This window comes from Galeopterus variegatus, unplaced genomic scaffold, assembly GCF_000696425.1.
Source record: "Galeopterus variegatus unplaced genomic scaffold, G_variegatus-3.0.2 Scaffold806, whole genome shotgun sequence".
In the NCBI taxonomy this organism is placed as follows: Eukaryota; Metazoa; Chordata; class Mammalia; order Dermoptera; family Cynocephalidae; genus Galeopterus; species Galeopterus variegatus.
This window is the reverse complement of record NW_007726917.1, coordinates 330,142-348,615: the sequence shown is the minus strand read 5'-3', so window position 1 is coordinate 348,615 and position 18,474 is coordinate 330,142. Positions and strand designations below refer to the sequence as shown.

Sequence of the window (18,474 nt, the reverse complement as noted above, 5' to 3'; positions counted from 1 at the left end):
GTCACAGGGCCGAGATGATGAAGCCATACTATGCAGAGAGACCACACAGTGGTTGCTTAACAAGTTCCTTGGGGCCGAGGAGAAATCAGAGGTACCTAGAGTCTAATTATGATAAACAACTTCCTTTGCAGCTCCTTGGGGCCCCCTGCAAATGGTCTATGGAAGATGTCACTGTCATAGGGCCTGCTACCTGGTGCTTCAGCATCTTGGACCATGTTCCTTGGTGTGGTCTCGAATTGGGGGTCAGAGGAAAGTAGGCTGGGGAAGAGGATGTGAAGGTGGGGTCGTGTGCAGCTGGGCTGCTATCAATGGCCACCATCTTCAGGGTGGTGACCCTGCCGTGGGTTGCCGTATCTCCCAGTCACTTTTTTTTTTTGGCAGCTGGCTGGTACAGGGATCAATCCCAGGGCGTTGGTGTTATCAGCACCATACTCAAACCAATTGAGCTAACAGGCTGGCCCCTCCAGTTACTTTCTAAAGGTCTTTCCTGGACTGACGCACTGGCAGTGCTACAGGGAAAAGCTGCACCTTCTGCCCCTGGTCCCTGAAGCTCGAGCACATTCTCGAGGATCACCTACCAAATTGTACTGACCATGGTCCTTTGGGGCCCCAAAGAGAGTGTGTGTTCTGTGGGCTGAGGCATTCAGGGTAGGCTTCCTGAGGAGAAGTGGCTTGAGATAGGATGGAAAATTATAGAACAACTGAAAGAGGGAGGAGATTCCACATGGGAGGCTCCACAGAATTAGAGGTGGGAATGTGCTTGGGCTGGGGCTAAGATGGATGAAGATTGTCTCTTCATGGGCCAGTGGTCTCAATCCTCCAGCTCCCTGGAAATTCCTTTTCCCTGAGCTCTGGGCTTTCAAGGTCTTGTTTGTCAAGGTGACCACATGGATCCAAGGAGAATTAATTTGTCTCCATTTTTATTCATCAAAGAAATTAATGTGCTGGTCAGAGAAATGAAAATGATGGTCAGAGCTGCAGAGGTCCACTGGCTGAGGGCAGGGAGGGGGAAGGTCAGGGGAGCCCTGGGGAGGGCTGAACCCTAGACCTTGTGCAGCCCTCTCTTTGACACCCCCATGCCTGCAACTCGGTTTCTCTTGGCAGCAACTCAGAGCCCCAGATCTAGAAAACCAGAGCAAGGATCCTGGCGGCCCAAGAGGCAGGCTGGGGATAGTTAGGGAGCAAGCAGCTCCAGCCACTCGGTCTGGATGCCTGTCACCCTCCGTTCTGGCTGGCTGGCCACATGAAGGGCCCATTTTGTCACCTATTCACATGGGGCTTTCATCTCTGTAGCCAGTGAAGCATTGCTCCTGCCTCATGGGGGAGGGGAAGCCCAGGCCTGCCATACCCTCAGACCCCACACCGAAAAGGCATAGGCCTCCAGGGCATTCTAAGCAATCTATCTGCCTCAAGCAAGCATTGCTCCTGCCTCATGGGGGAGGGGAAGCCCAGGCCTGCCATACCCTCAGACCCCACGCCGAAAAGGCATAGGCCTCCAGGGCATTCTAAGCAATCTATCTGCCTCAAGTCCCCAGCTTCCAAACACTCAGAGTCCTTCTTAGCAAGGACTATGGGCAGAGACACCCCTCAATCTTGCAGAAATCAAGTCTCCCCATTTCAACAAGCCCATATGGGCAAAAGACTGTCCTCTCACCACAGGAGGGGCAGGAGCCCAAGGGGTCATGACTCCTTTCCCAGAGAGCCAGGTAGGTATGGCAGCCTCCAGGGCAGGGCAGGGCAGGAAAATCAAATCCTGAACCCATGCTCAGCCATTAGAGAAGATGGGGGCATTAGAGGTTGGCACCTGAGACCCAGGCGACCAAGGACTGACCCGCAGTCCCCTGCCGGGGAGAGAAGAAGGCAGCCCACACCTGAAAAGGGGTGAAGTGGAACTGACAGGGCTGCTAGTAAAAGCAGCACCCCCTGGCCCCCACCCCTCAAGCCCACCCTCCAACTGGGGGAAACAGCAGTAACTATCGCATGGTAGGGGTGAGCTGGGCCTCCTGGGAGTGGATCCTTTTGGATCCTTTCCACTGTGGCCTGTCCATCTGTCCGGCAGCCATAGCCCTTGTGGTGTCACCAACCCACTGTGTTGCTTGGCAACTTTCCAGGATTAGCACTCTGCCCCTCTCATCCCAACGTCCCACCAGGGGTGATGGTGCCGTGGCAACCCGGATGGATACTGCAGTTTTTTATTTTATTTTTTATTTTTATTTATTTATTTATTTTTTAAAAAGATGACCAGTAAAGGGATCTTAACCCTTGACTTGGTGTTGTCAGCACCACGCTCTCCCAAGTGAGCCAACCAGCCATCCCTATATAGGGATCCGAACCCGCGGCCTTGGTGTTGTCAGCACCACACTCTCCTGAGTGAGCCACGGGCTGGCCCTTACTGCAGCTTTTTAGACAGCTGTACCCAGTGTGGGAAGGACCAGGTAAAAGCACGGAAGCAGGTGCCTCTCTGAGTGGGGTACGCAGTCTATCCCCAGACCATTGAGGAACCAGACTGCTCTAAACAGGGCTTTAGGGGCTCTGTTCCCTCGAAGAGCTGTGGCTCCCCCTGCCTCCAATCACCCTCACATACCTTCCTTCCTTCTGCAATGGTCACTGAGTAACTACTATGTGAATGCTGATAAGGAAAACAAATAAAACCATGATTTGAGCTCAGGAAAGGTTGCACCAGCATCAGGTCTTGAAGGATGAATAGGAGTTGGCCAGGAGTAGGAGCTGGTGGAGAGAGATGTTATGGGCAGAGGAAGCAGAAGCCTGTGCAAAGGCTGAATCACTGTCTCCAGGCACAGCTTACATCCTCCCTCTACATTCCTTGGGGCCTGGCCTGTCTGGCTCTACCACTCAACAGACATTTTATGGTGGGGACAGGGTCCAGTTCAATTCTGGCACCAATCCAGCACTACTAAAATGTCAAATAAAATTAGATACTTCTGTAATGAGCATCAGATCCTTCTACCTCCCCCAACACTAACTTATCTTGCCAAGCCTCAGTTTCCCCATCTATGAAATAGGGCCAATTCTGAGAAGGCTCTGGTAGGGGTCTCAGGTTGAGGTGGGGTGATATTTTTTCTTTTCTTTCAATTTGTAACCTACCTCTTTCCTTACAAAAAAATTTAAAGACTGGTACAGTGGACATCAGTAACCTTCAGATTCCCTAATCTTAATATCAGGCCACTTTTACTTAATCTCTGCTATACTTATCTATCTATAATTTTTCTGAACCATTTGAAAGGAAATCACAGCAGACATTCTGACATTTCTCCTAAAACTCTTCAGGCCACATCAACTAAGACAAGGACAGTCTCCTATATAACCACAATAGCATTACTACATCAAAGAAAATTAATAATTTAATATCCAGGACAGGGCAGGAGAATCAAAAGCTGAACCCATGCCAGGTCCTTCGAACAGAAGGGGGCATTAAATATCTCCAAACCGATTCAACCCAAAAAGATCCTCTCCAAGACTCGTTATGGTTAAACTGGCAAAGCTCAAAGACAAAGACAGAATCTTAAAAGAAGCAGGAGAAAAGCATCAAGTCACCTATAAGGGAGCCCCTATCAGACTAACAGTAGACTTTTCAACAGAAGCTCTACAGGCCAGAAGAAAACAGGTGATATATTCAACATACTAAAAGAAAAAAAACTGCCAGCCAAGAATACTACACCCTGCAAGGCTGTCCTTCAGAAAAGAGGGTAAAATAGTGTATCTTCTAGACAAACAAAAACTGCGGGAGGGGACTGGCCAATTAGTTCAGTGGGTTAGAGTGCAGGCTTATAACGCTTAGGTCACAGGTTTGGATCCCCTTAGCCGACCAACCACCGGAAAAACAAAATCAATAAATAATAATAACTGATAATCACTATCACAAATACACAAGAAAAGACAGGAGAGTCACCAGTGGAGACTGGAAAAAGAAGAGGATGTTTCTCTCCTCAAAGCCCATTCCAGAGTAATAGAAGTAACTGCTTTACCATGCCTCTGCATTATTTTTGATTTTAGTAATTCAGTCTTCTCTCTTTTTTTCTTGGTCAGTCTAAAGGTTTGCAAATTTCGTTGATCTTTTTAAAGAATCAACTTTTGGCTTTGTTGATTTTCTCTATTGTTTTTTAATTCCCTATTTCATTATTTGTTGTAGTTTTTGTTATTTCCTACTTATATTTGCTTTTGATTTAGTTTTTTTTTTTTTTCTTTTCCCTAAGGTAGAAGTTTACATTACTGATTTGAGATTTTTCTTATTTTTAATATAGGTAAGCACTGCATGAGCCCTGCATCCTGTAAATTTTGATATGTTACGCTTTGGTTTTTATCTTAAAGTACTCTCTAATTTCCCTGTGAATTTTCTTTTTACCCATTGTTTATTTAGGAGAGTGTTGTTTAATTTCCACACATTTGTGAATTTTCTAAATTTCCTTCTGTTATTGTGGTCAGAAAACATATTTGCTATGATCTTGGTCTTTTTAAATGTATTAAGACTTGTTTTGTGGCCAAAAATAAAAATGAAAAAGAATAAAAAAGAAAGAAAGGGGCATTAGAGAGTGGGAGCCCGAGAGCAGAGACGGAGGGGCAGGCGCCCCCACTGCCCATCCCGAGGAGGGAAGTGGCCGCGTGACCTGAGCCTCCAGAGCACTAGAACCGACCCTTTTCCCAGTGTCCCAACCATTTGTTCTGCAGCTGTGCTTTAAATACGAATTTCCAATTGGTAAATTTCTGCAATTAGTCCCCCAAATTATTTACATAGCTTATTTATTTTTTTAAAATCTGGATTCAAAGTTCTTACGCTGCATTTGACTGTTTTGTCTCTTACTCTATCTGGGAGGGGAGTCAGGCAATAGAGCCTGGATCTGAGAGCCTAGAAAGCTGACACTCCCTGGCCAGCCCCGATCCCGCCGCTCCAGGGCGGTAGGCTGGGAGCAGCCCGCGGACCAGGTGTCCTGGTCTGGAGGAACCAAGACCCGGAGCTGGGAGTTGCGGAGGTGGAGGGGAGTGCAGACCTAGGGAGGTTCGTTGGAGGAAGTTCCCGCCCTGCCGTCCCGGATGTCCCGCCCCTTAGCAACGGGCACAGCGTCCCTCACTGGAGACCGGCTGGACAGACTCCTGCACTGCTCGGTGGAGCTGGTAGGTCGGTAAGCCAGAGGGATCGCGGGGCGAGCGCGGGCAGCGGGACCTCGATAAGACGCAGAGGACGAGTGGACAGGGAGGAGGCCGTCCTCCTGGTCCAGGGTCCCCATTCCCACCCACGAGCCTGGGTGCCCGACCGAGCCTACGTCGGTGGGGAAAAAGGAGGACACGCTTTAAATAGCCTTGCAGTTAAGTCCTGTATTTAGCAGGTAGGATTTTGGGGCCCCAGCTCCATGCTGAGAATGTGGCCCCCTCCTCCTGTGCAAAGCTCATCCAGGGACGGAGCCAAGGTTCTGGTCCTTATCAGCCACCCATCCCTCCCCTGACCACAGAGTTGTTACAAAGATCAACTTCATTCCTTCCTTTACTCACCCCATTCGTTCATTCATTCATTTGTTCACACAATCATTCTGCAAATACTTTCTAGGCACCAACTGTGTGCCAAGCCTGTGCCAGTCCCAGGTAGTTGCCCAGTTTCCAGAGATCAATGTTACTTGAAAATTCCTGTCAGCTGACAGGAGACAGATGCGTGCATGTAATACAGGGAGATGTTCATTGCAGGGAGGAGCCTCAGACAGCTGTGGGAACACAGAGGGTGCTTGCATCAGGTGAATGCTTCAAAAGAGCAGAGAGAACCCCAAGCCTGTGGGAGTAATAACCACCCACAGTATTGTTTTCTTGGTAGCCCCAGCAAGGGCAGAAGCTTCCAAAGTCCCTTAAAGTCACAGATCCATTTGTCAAATGAGAGCTTACACAGAATCCTGGAATGTGAAACAGAAAAAGGTATATAGGGTCCTTGTTGAATCAAGGGTAGGTGGCTTTGAGGCCCTCCCACTTAGGTCTTCCTCCCCACAGGCACCCATTTTGCAGAATCTCAGAGCTCCTCGGACACAGTTTTGAGAACCACTGTTATGGTGCTGGGAACATGGCCCTTTGGGTCAGCCAGAGGTAAAGACCTCAGTTCCCATTCTGGTTCTGCTAATTCTTGGTTGTGTGACCTTTGCAAGTTTCTTTACTTCTCTGGGCCTTAATTTCCTTGTTTATAAATTGAAGATAGTAGTAGTACGTATTGTAAGGATCAAATACCCCTGTTCATCTGTGTCCATTCAGCTGAATGTTTGGTGGGTGGTTGAGTCACATGGGGTTGAATGTCACTGAATCCAACCTGAGGCCTCCTCTAACTCAAGCCAATAGGGCTCCCAGGTGATCTGAGTGGGGAGAAAGAATTTAGGTTCAAATTTTGACTGCTTCTTCCTGGCTGTGTGACCTTGGGCAGGTCACTTTACCTCTCTGAGCTTCGTTTTCCTGCCTCTGAGAAATGAGGATAGTCTCAGTTCCCACCTCGGAAGTTTAAATGAGATGCTGTATGGAATAAGTCTAAGCCCCTGAAGACATTCACCATTCCCAACACTATGCCTGCCAGGGCCACCCCTACCATCTTACTGGCCAGTTCCCTCACTCAAACAAAGCGTAGTGCCCAGAGTGACCAGTGGCAGAGGCCTTGCTGGGAACCATGTCCTTCTCCCTCCTGCCAGCTGCACTCATTCCCAAGCAGAGGCGCTTTCACCCATGGGGCCATGACAGGAGGCAGAGGCCTTTCTGTCTGTCTGTCTGTATATTACAGCTGCTGCACACACTGGCAATGTACAGGTGCTCAGAGCTGGGGCGGAACTAGAAGGGAGCTGTTGTGAATGGCAGAGGGATGGAGGAGAAACAGGGCTCTGAATTTGCAGCTCATTCTCATACCTTCCTTCTTGGGACACTCCTCGATGCATCCCCCACTGCCAACCCTCTCGGGGAGAAACAGCCCATGGGCAGCAAATCCACCCATCATGGACTGTTTTGCCCCCAGCAACCACTGCAGTTTTCTGGACATTTGTGCATCCGTTATAACACATGAGTAAAGCAGGCCAAGCATGTTTAAGCCCATTCGAGAGCTGGGGAAATGGGAGTGGACAGCTTTCCTGTAGAGTTGGGACCCTGGTCCCTCTAAGCCCTGCTCTGTCTGTTTGGTGATTTTGTTCAGAGATGAAACAGACGTCTGTGGGTTTGCAGCATGGTGGGGCTGAGCCCCAAGGGGTCCTCTGTTCTTTAGGGTGCTCTGGGAAGGGCTGCTGACTGTCAGACTGGTGGGCTAGACTTGGCATTGTCTTTAGCACCTGCCTTGGGCAGCAGCTGGGCAGTAGCTGGCCACCAGGGAGTGGATTCAGGGAGCTGAGTTCCAGTGGGGGAGGCCTGGCAGGCCTGACTAGTAAAGGCTGGCTGGCCTTCGGGCTGGGCATCTGGGGCTCTCTGCCAGAACCCCACCTGCCATCCTCCATCCATCAAGTGGCCTGCCAACCCATCACCCCCTTCTTAGAAATGGGCTCAGCTGCTGCAGGCTGCTTCAGCACAGGCTGGGTAGCTTTGCTCCAGACAGCTCCACCCCCTCCCCCACCCCGGGTGACTAAAACAGAGATGGAGGAGCACAAAACACCCAGCAAAAAGAGCAGCCTGTATTGCAAACTCCTGGCTACTTTGTCTCAGTGTGCAGAGGGCAGGGGAAAATCGGATGGGTGGGAGAAGGGGTGCTTGCTTGGGCCAGGCCCTGATTTCCTTTTGTTAAGATGCTTTCTTTTTTTATTGAAATTTTTATTAAGATAACTGTAGACTTCTTTTTTATTTTTTGTATGTGCATTATGTGAAAAACCTCTTCTTTCCCATAGCCTGTCTGATTTCTTGTAACATTCTTTGGCCCAAGAATTTCCCCTGGTGATTCATTTTGAGGTAGCCCAAAGTAACGGTGGCTTGGCAGGGGTTTGCTCATCCAATAATAAAATCCCTGCAAACCCTTGTCCTTAGGTGGTGGATGTGCAAGCAACCCAGTGGCATCTGCTACTCCCTTTGCAAAGACAGAAGGGTGTACAGTTCCTGAGCTGTGCTGACCCCAAGAGCCAGGGTGGGTGAACACCATTTTGTTGCTGGTCGGGGAATCTGTGGATCAATGGAGGGTCAGGGTCAGAGTCCTGCTGAAAAGACCATTTAGTCCTCTGGCTCCTGGGGTATGGTGGGAAGTGGGGTGGGCAAACACGGGCGAGGCAGGCATGACCCAGTGCTTACAGGTGCCAGTGAGGCTTCATGCCCTGCACTGGGGAGAGGCAGGGCAGTCCAGCAGGGCTGGGCAGGGAGCACCAGGGCTGCTTCTGGCTGAATCAGTTTAGGAAAATTCATTGAGTGAGTGAGCTCTGGGCCTCCCTCCTGATGTCCCCTGCTGAGAAGCCAGGCCTTGCTCTTGAAAATGAGGGAGGGGGTGGGTAGGTGTAGAAGGATGCACTGGGGTGGGGGCATCTGCAGAGCTTCCCCATGCTTAGCCCCTACCTCTGTGGGGGCTTATTTCTTACAAGCAACATGTAGTGCAGGCCTCCCCTGGCACTGTGTCCAACTTAGGAGGAGACACTTCTTCCCTCCTCACCCCCTCCTCTGTTATCTGTGGGTTTGGGCCTAGGGCTTGTTGCAGAGGCAGTCTAAGCACCCATGTGTCATGGTGCCCCTGGGTGCTGAGACAGAGGCTGGCAAGAACTGAGTGATGCTGGTATCTTCTCTTAGGAGATCTGACTGCGGCATCTCCCTGAGGAGCAGTATGGAGCAGCCTAACAGAGAAGGCTGCAGCCCGGGAAGGACCCCTCAGGGCTCAGAGTGCAATATGGGGAAGACTCAAAGGGACATAGAGTGGAACCTGGGGAAAAATCTTCTGGGACCAGACTATGGGATGGGGAATCCTCCTCCAGACCCTGACCCCAAACCCCTGTCTCTGGACCAACCCACACTCTCAGACTTGGGGCAGACCCAGAAGTCACCTCTCACAGGCACTGACAAGAAGTACCCCCTGATGAAGCAACGGGGGTTCTACTCTGACATCCTTAGCCCTGGGACCTTGGATCAACTTGGGGTGAGTACGGCAGTTGTCACCTACCAAGCCTCGGCCCTCCCTGTGGGTTCCATCTGCCCATATTTCCATCCTTCTCTCCATCAATCCATCTCTTCACTTAGCCATTTATCTATTTATGTCTCTGTCTGTCTGTCAATTTGCCCACCCACCCACTCACCCACCCATCCATCCATCTTTCTGACTATCCATCTGTCCATTCATTCAACAATTTATTGCTGAGCTCCTGCTATGTGCTAGGCCCTGGACTGGGCAATGGAGACATAGCAAGGATGAGACATCCACATTCCTATTGTGGTGGAGCAATGGGTTTAGTGGAGAAATCCCCCTCCCCCAGCTCTGGCTGGGGAGGATCCCATGGATAAGGTGGCATGCTGCTGAGATCTAAGAGATGGGTGCGCATTTGCTGGGTGAGAGAGGGGCTGGGGGGAGTGTTCCAGGTACGGGGAACAGCAGGTCCAAAGGCCTGAGGTTCCTGAGAGAGGGCATGGCCCATGTGATGAAAGAGTGTAGAATATGAAGGGAAAGATCGAGGGATGAGGCTGGGGGCAGGGGGAGGATGGGGAGGGAATAACTAGGAGAGAGTTCATGGAGCCCAGTAGGTCCTGGGCAGCCTTAGGAAGGTTTTAGGTAGGGATGGGGCCAAGAAAGACAAGGCGAGGACCCAATGATACCCACTACACTGGTGGCTCCAGCGTGGCCCTTGGGAGAGGAGGTAGGCACAGAGACCCCTGCTGGCCTTGAGTACCTGTCTCATGGCTCAGCCCTGGAAACACGCTGGGGCTGTTCTCAGAGTGAGAAGGGGAGCTGTGCTGGACCAGAACAGGGTGGGGCCGGGGTGTCCCAGGTGGCCACAGCTTGTTGCCTTCTATGGCTTTGAAGGAGGAATTATGTGAACTCACTGGTTCTGCCCTGCCGCCATGCTCCTGGGGTGCTCCCTGGTGGGCCTCAGGTGAGGCACCTGGCCTTGGGGTTCCCCTCAGGTCCTGAATGTCCCTGCAAAGCTTACGCACACTCAGGGCTCTGGGTCTGCTTTCAGAATGTGTGTCATGGCCGCTGCACAAACCAGAACTTCCTGCAGCAGTCTGACCTTGACAAGTTCGCCCCGAAAGGTCAGTGCTCAGGAGGGATGGGCAGGTGGGTCTTGGTGGGCGTTTAGAAGCAAGGTCTCTGGCCTCAGGGGGATGGTCTGTTTCCAGCTGAGAGCCCCTGTTCCTCAGCTGTAAAATGGGGATAATAAGAGATAAGGTGCTTTGCAGGGGCCTGGCTCATGAACGAGCTTGGTGAACCACAGCTGTTTTATCACAGCTCTTAGCAGAGCTGTGACAAGGCCACCATTCTGGGCTGGGGCTGCTGGGGTTCAGGGCCACAGTCTGTCCACCCAGCTGGGGTCAGAAGGGCATTTATGTGTGTGTTTTCTGCTTCCCCTGGAATGTGGTCTTGAAGGAAGCCAGGCCTGTGCCTGAGTTGCTCCCTGCTGGGGCCCCAGCACCTAGAACAGGGCGTGACACAGGTAGGTGCCCAGGAGGTCTTTGCTGAAGGATGGAAGGAGGACTCTCTTCTCAGGCTCCATGGTGAGTCTTGGAGCACAACTGGAGTGTTAAGGACTGGGACAGGTCTGCAGGGTGTGGGGCAGTCCCTGGTGGCACAGGGGAGAATAGGGCATCTCCAGGATAGCCCCTGAGTGGTGGTGAGGAATTGGGCAGGGGCCCTCCCACCTGGCTGGGTTTCCCTTTCCCCTTGTCCGGCCTGAAGTACACCCTCTTCGATCAGGCCCAGATGCCCCATGACCCTCCTCTCCACCCCAGGAAAGACCTGGATCCTTGCTGGCACTGCCCAGATTAGTCCTTTCAGAGCCCATGGGCCTTATGGGGTCTGTAAATGCCCTAAACTGGCACAGAAAACACCACCACAAGTATGCATTTGTGTGGTTATCTGAGGAGCTGGCCTGTTGTATCCAAGTCTCACAAGTATCTGTGACCCAGAAAATAGTTACAAACCACAGATCCTGGGGCTGTGAGAGTACTGGGAAGGGTGCTCCTGCTGTCTATGGCAGAAGTGGGGATGGGGATGGTCAGCAGTTTAGTGGCCCTACTCACTTGAGGAAAAGCAGCCCCTAAGGCCACAGGGTGGTGTCAGTCACTGTCGTTGGCAGCCAGCAGCAGAAGTATGCTCTGCTGCCCGAGGGCTAGACAGAGGGCTTGAGAAGCCTGCCGAGGGCTCTTGGATGCAGCAGGGGCTGGAGGCCAGGTCTGGCTCTCTTCACTCTGGCGTCTTCTTGGCCTCTGAGTGGGTCCTGAGAGTGGAATGGTGTTGCGGACCCACAGGCTCAAGAGCTGATGATTAGGGGTCTGAAAACTGCCTTCTCGGCTGGGGCTTTTTGGTGCCAGGGGCTTCTTTGAATACCTGGCAGCTTTGGTAAGAGAGTGGACTTCAGCTGAAGGTGGATGGCCTCTGTTGAGCATCTGAAACCCGTCCAGGCCCAGCCTCTGGAGGCTCCCGTGGGGCCCCCGATGATAATCCCAAGGTGGGCCCTCCCACAGTGTGCCCACCTCTTGACCCCAGAGAGGTGGTGAGGCCCAAGGAGAGGGTCATGTGGGCTTCCTAGGGTCCTTGGGACTCTTTGGACCTTTCTCTCACCAGGAGAGTAGATGGGACTGTCATTGGGCCGTCCAGAGCCCACCCATCCCCTAGGAAAAGGTGGCCCATCTCATCCCAAAGTATATTTCTGCACCCCCTTTCCCCACCTCTACAGTCTCAGTTAGCCTGGGACTTTCTTCTTCACTGAGCACCCTGTGTCCTGGGAAACCCCTTAGTCCCTTAGGGCCAACTGGGATGGCTGAGGCCTTAGTCCTTTTTCTGATGCTATAACAGAATACCACAATTTATTTGACTCGTGGTTTTGGTGGCTGGGAAGTCCAAGATCGAGAAGCCACGTCTGATGAGGGTCTTCTTGCTGCATCAAAACATGGCTGACTAGCATTAATACATTCGTGAGGACAGAGTCCTCATGACCTAATTACCTCTTACAGGCCCCACCTCCCAATATCCTTTCATTGGGGATTAAGTTTCTAATACATGGACTCTGAGGGGGCACACACTAAAACCATAGCAGTTGGTTGCCCTATGTATGGGTCCATCCCCACCAACTCCCCTTCCCCAGACCTGGAATGAAAGCCTCTGTGTGCCCTGGTTATTTAAGCAGGGACAGCCATTTGTAACTTGAGGGTTGCACAGGGCCGGGATGCTGATGCCACCCCTCCTAGGATGCCTTGAACCTGGAAATGGCCCCAGGGATGAATGGAGTTCAGACTCCAATATGCGGGGGGGGCCTCTGGAGTAGGGGTGCAGGAACCCATTCAACTTTGCCTTCCCATCGAGTTGTAATCCCCACCAGTAGTTCAATTCAGCACCTGGCTTGAGCAATGGCCCCTGGTGCTGGTGTCCTGGGGGGCGTGGAGGGAAATGGTCCAACATGCTAGCTCTGGACAGGGACAGCAGGGCCAAAACAGATATTTTGGAGGCCCTTGCTCCTCTAGGCTTGCCCCCCCTTGGCACTTGGGGGTCTGTCTTCTCCTCGCTACTGCCTGGCTACAGGCAAGCTCTGAGTTTCCCCCACCCCAAAGGCCCTGCCTCTGCCTCTGCCTGCAGTCAGAACCTTCGAGATCCCCGAGGACTTCAAGGAGCACATAGAGCAGCAGTGCTTCGGGCTCACCACCCAGATGCTCACCCAGACTGACTTTCCACTGTGGGCCTATGAGCCCAAGGTGCAGGTGCCCTTCCAGGTGTTGCCAGGCCAGTGCCTCCGCAAGATCGAGATTGAGAGGTATGGCTGGGTGGGCTGTGGAGAGGGCCTGTTCTCTGAGAGGTGGTGTCTACCCGACTCAGGGAGTGAGGGACTACAGACCCCTAGACCCACAGCAGAGTCTGTGCACAAGTGTTTAAATCAAATCTTGTAGCCCTTTGGTCCCTTAATAGGAAGAAATTGCTTTCCTTGCTGTGGAATTGGGGAGGGTGGCATTTAGGTCAATGAAGTGGGACTGCCAGAGCAGGACATAAGGACAGTTGTAGCCCAGGACATCAGCCCTGACCACCACACCACTTCCTGACAAGTCCCAGAGGTACGGAGGACACAGAAGGGTCCTTAGACCACACCCCTACAATAACAACCCCATGCGCCCTTGCACACCCATGGAACCACCTCACACGAGCCAAGCTGTTCTGACGGCCCCTTCCTGCCCTCGGCCAGGAGGAAGCGGCAGTACCAGAGCCTGGACATCGAGCAGTTGCTGGCCAGTGAGGGCATCGACTCCAACAAGCTTATGCCGAGACATCCAGATCCCCAAAATCCCCAAACCATAGAACAGGGCCATGACCCGCTCTTCCCCATCTATCTCCCGCTGAAGGTGAGCTGGGCTTCCACAGATGGCCAATGGGCAGGGGGTGGGGGGAGGTGCAGGACCCCAGCTGAGGCTCAGGAGTCAGACCCAAAAGAGGATCCCATGCCAATCCCAAGTACTCACTTGTCACACAGGGCAACTGAAGAAACAGAACCCACCCCAGGTGCTTCGAGCATTCTAGACTGCGGCAGGAGGGGCCCCTGGCACCCCTGGGATACTGATTCTCTTCTTCCCTGGGAGCCTGGGCAGCCTGTGTGCCTGGCCTCTGCTCCCCCACCCAAGGGCACCTAGAAGCAGCCAGTTGGTCTGAGGAGCAGTGAACGGGCCTGCTTGGGGGTGGGGAACTTCTAGGTGCACTGAAATGGGGAAACTTGGGATGAAGGAGGGCATCAGTGCCATCCCCTTGGGTACAGATGGGGAAACTGAGTCCATGGAGGAGAAAGAGGGAGAAAGCCTGGTTCTGGCTTTCACCCACCTCATCTCCCTTCCTCTCTGTGACCCTGAGTATCTCTTGCCTGGTGGTTCCTGTGGGGAAGCAAAGCTGAATCCAGATGCCCATTTCCCTACTAAGGGCTGCCCCCTGACAGCCCTGACTCTCCATTTTTTTCAAGTCAGTGTGGGATGCTCAGAAAAATCCAAGGGCCCCCTCTTCCCTGAGCTGGATGATCCTGGGTAATGGGAGAGTCTCCTGCTCTGAGTCCCCAGACACCTCTCTGCCCAAGCCTTAGATGGCTTGGCAGGACATGGATCCAGGGTTTCAACCAGACAGACCCTGCGGACTCCGGCCCCCAGCCTGCAGCTCCCTTGTCTGGGGAGGAGGCTGCTCGGGCACCTCTATCTCACCTGGGCCCTGCTAGGGGAGCTGCTTCCTCCCGATGTTTGCCTGCTTTCTTCTAGGTGTTTGACAATGAAGAGTTTGACTGCCGGACTCCCAGAGAGTGGATCAACTTGGGCTTGGAGCCGGGGTCTCTGGACAGGAAACCCGTCCCTGGAAAAGCCCTCCTGCCCACTGATGACTTCCTGGGGCATGGTGAGCAGGGCCAGTCCAGGGTGGGGGAACCATCTCGTTTGGGCAGTAGCCCTGTCATGGACTCCTGGGCTCCCCTGGGACCCAGCAGCCATGGGAGGTGAGCAACCTTTCGAGGCCTCCCAGCTGGGATACAGGTCAAGGAGTTGACCACACAGAGGCAGGAAATGTAGGGACCAGGGATGCCATTCTCAGGAGGACTGGGGAAGGGACAGCCAGATGGTCTCCAGAGTAAAAAAAATCTTTGATTTGTTGATAATAAAAATGTACACACTCATTGGAAATGTTCAAAGGCGCATGAGGGACGCAACCCAAGCCCTTCTATCCCACCACCCAGAAATCATCATTGTTGCTGGTATACCTGTGCCACTCAGCTTTACCTCTGCATGGACAATATGCATACTGTCCCACACTTGCTGGCAAACACACACAAACACAGCGTCACACACATTCACAATTGCACTGTCACTTTGGTTCTTCTGGCTCTTCCTGTGGCTGGGGATTCCTCAGAGGCCAGCTCAGCTGGGAGGAAGCAGGGCCCTGCCTTTGCTGGAGCCAGAGGGGGTCATCCTGGTGGGAGAGAGGCCAGACTAGTGACCTATTAGACCCCCTCCCACACCTGCTGCCTGCACTCAGAGGACCCTACCTGATCCCTGGCAGGGAGCACTGGTGGGGTTTCCCCTCCTGTTTCAGAGGATCCCAAGAGTCAGAAGCTGGAGTACAAGTGGTGTGAGGTTGGCGTCCTGGACTATGATGAAGAGAAGAAGCTGTATCTGGTACACAAGACAGACAAGAGAGGCCTGGTGCGAGATGAGATGGGGAAGCCCATCCTGAATGGAGGAGTCACTGCTGAAGGTACAAGCTCCCTACGTCTGCCCAGGTGGAACCCCAGCTCATGCCTGGCCTGGCCTGTGACTGAGGCTAATCCCCACCCAGGGCCCTGCCAGCTCAGGTCTGAATTCTACTTTCTCTGTTTGTACTTTGGCTGTCTGTCCCCTGACTAGCAAGAACTTGAGACATCACTCAGAGAACCCAGGAAGGACAAATGGCCATTATTTGGTATGTCAGCTCTGAGCAGCTGGCAGTGTCACTTTTAGCATGACATTCAAAAGGAGCCCTAGGTCTATCAATTAGTGATGTCTTCCCTGGGTTTGGCATTGAGGAATGGGCACTTGAACAGCCACCCCTGTATAATTCCTTGTCTGAGCATAGCTCTTTACAGTTTACAAAGCACTTTCACATGTATCCGACACCCTGTGAGGAGGGCAGGGCAGGGAGTGTCATCATACCAATTTCACAGATGGGACAGGGGGTCAGAGAAGGGAAACAACTTGCTCAGGGCCATTGTGCAGCAGTGGCACAATCTCCAGAACCCAGTGCTCCAGCCCACAGAGCCTGACTGCATGTCCTTTCTCCCTCCTGCCTGGCCCCCAGGAAGGCCACCCCTTCTGGTCTGTCAGTACTGGGTGCCCCGGATCCAGCTGCTCTTCTGTGCTGAGGACCCTCGTGTGTTCACGCAGCGTGTGGTCCAGGCCAGTGCCCTGCGTAAGAACACGGAGGCACTGCTGCTGTACAACCTGTACGTGGACTGCATGCCCTCCAAGGGCCAGCGGATCATCAATGAGCAGAGCCTAAGCAGGATAAAGCAGTGGGCCATGAGCACACCCCGGATGCGCAAAGGGCCACAGTGAGTCCCCACCTGACCTTCTCCTTGCCAGAACATCATCTCCTCCAGAGACCCTTTCTGTGGGGAAGCAGTGCTTTGGGGCAGCGGGGGGGAGGGTTCAGGGGGTGGGTTGGGAGTTGAGCTTCCTCGGGGTTTATTTGGGGCTATCTTGCACTATGGGCCTGTGGGGGTCCCAAACAATTTCTGGTTCATTTCCAGATTGTTCAATATCAGTATGGACTCATAGATTCTTATTTTATTCAAAAAATTATGAGGCATTGCTACCATTTTTTATTTTGATGCTCAAATTGTCCCAGATTTAGCCACTGGGAACCTCTTCAAGCTAATTCCTGTGTTCTTTTGGCTGTTCCCATCATTCTTTGAGCATGTCCTTACTTACTTTCAGGCACAGCAAGAAGTTTCAGGGTCATCTCGTACTTTCCCAGATCCAGCCCTGAAATCAGCCATTTCTCCAAGGAGCCTTGATTCCTTTTAGTGGGGAATGGTATTTAGAAGCCAAGCTCTAGGCATTAGATGTGCTTGTTGCTACTGGGAAATCACTGCTTCAAGGCTCTTAGAGCAGACAGATCTGGGAGATATGTATATGCATGTGTGTGTGTATATATATATATATATGTATGTGTATATATACTTTTATATCATATCATATTATTTCATTATTTCATATTATTTCATATAATCTCCACACATGTCTATGTCTATTTCTATATCTATTGATCTGTCTGTTAAAAACCCTGAGTTCATACTGATACCTTCAGATTGACTCTAACACCAACAGGGCTTATTCTACATTTACATATTTATTTATTCCCTTCTCCAGGAGAAAACTGGCTCCCATTATTCACCATATATTGACCTGGTTGTTCAGTCTTAGAATATACAGAAAGTAGTTTCAAATTGTTAATCTGTATTCCTTAGAAGAAAAACTATAAGTGGACTTTTTTGTGTCTTTGGTTAGCAGTTGTTTTTCTCCTTAGCTTGGAGGCATATAGTCCAAATGCTACATTCAAGAGTTACATGATTTAGTTCTTCCCACCCCCTTCAGTGGGGTATGGTCTTCATTTTATGAAATGCAGCTTGGTTCATTTGTTTCATATATGTATATGTATATATGTACTTACTATATATACATATTATATATATTACTCAGTATGTATTATATTCCCTGTATATAAAATATAAAAATGTACTCTCTCTATATTATATATATTATTCAATATATATTATATTCTCTCTCTCTCCTCAAAATATGTATTGCCTAAAAGTGTATACTCAGAGATCTGTCACTCTCCACCCCATTCATTCTATCCTGTCCACATCCCCCATTTTTCTACCCTGTTCCTACCACTTGCCCCTAGGTAACAAATATCACTAGTTTCTGGTTTATCCTTTTTGTATTTATTATTGCACAAATGAACAGATACATGTATATTTCAGACACATGTATATTCTCTTATACACCCTTCTTACATGAAGAGTAGCCCACTATATTCTTTTGCACTTTGCTTTTTTCACTTACAATTTATCCTGGAAATCAATCCCTATCAGTTCATTGAGATTTTCTTCATTCATTTTTACAACTGCGTAGTAATCCATTGTGTGGATGTACCATGATTTACGCAACCACTTTTGGGCATTTAGGTCATTTCTGGTGTTTTGCAATTACAATGTTGTAATGAATAATCTCGTATGTTCATATGGCATTTGTATGTTTATATTGATGGAGGTGTAGCTTTTGGGTAAATTCTTAGAAGTGGGATTACTAGGTCAATAGATAAGTGCATATGTAGCTTTGTTAGGTTTTGCCAAATTTCCCTCCAGAAGGGTTATATCATTTCACATGCCCACCAGCAATGTGTGAGAATGCCCGCTTTCCCACAGCCTCACCAAGAGTGTGTTATAATACTATTCAATTTTTTGCTAGTCTGGAAGGTAAATAAGAAATTGTATCTCAGTGTAGCTTTAATTTTATCTTATTATGTGAGGTTGAACATCTTTTCCATTTTTTCATATGACTAAGAACAATTTATATATATTTTTGTGACATCTATTTATGTCTTTTGCCCATTTTTTTCTCTCTCAGATTTTTGGGCTTTTAATTCTATCTAATTTTGAGAGTTCTTTATCCATGAGGAACATTGTCTCTTTATCTGTGATATATGTCATAAATATCTTCTAGTTTGTCAGTTGTATTTTGACTTTGCTTATGGTGACTTTGCAATATAATAAAAAATACTTATTTTTTAGACATTCTTTTTTTTTTTTTTTTTTTTTTTCCTTTTTTTTTTTTTTTCATGCCCGG

General features: G+C 50.5%; 1 protein-coding gene across 1 annotated transcript in view; it reads left to right on the top strand.

Annotated features, from left to right (window-relative positions):
- Positions 1 to 5,102: 5,102 nt before the first annotated feature.
- DNAH1 (dynein, axonemal, heavy chain 1) overlaps positions 5,103 to 18,474 on the top strand; it is an 85,020-nt gene continuing 71,648 nt past the window's right edge. The window contains exons 1-9 of the mRNA XM_008572575.1: positions 5,103 to 5,130; positions 7,975 to 8,071; positions 8,719 to 9,061; positions 10,098 to 10,170; positions 12,710 to 12,884; positions 13,308 to 13,464; positions 14,356 to 14,488; positions 15,179 to 15,340; positions 15,920 to 16,172. Coding sequence (XP_008570797.1) covers positions 8,753 to 9,061; positions 10,098 to 10,170; positions 12,710 to 12,884; positions 13,308 to 13,464; positions 14,356 to 14,488; positions 15,179 to 15,340; positions 15,920 to 16,172 — 1,262 coding nt within the window. The 5' untranslated portion in view covers positions 5,103 to 5,130; positions 7,975 to 8,071; positions 8,719 to 8,752. The remainder of the gene's footprint in view (positions 5,131 to 7,974; positions 8,072 to 8,718; positions 9,062 to 10,097; positions 10,171 to 12,709; positions 12,885 to 13,307; positions 13,465 to 14,355; positions 14,489 to 15,178; positions 15,341 to 15,919; positions 16,173 to 18,474) is intronic.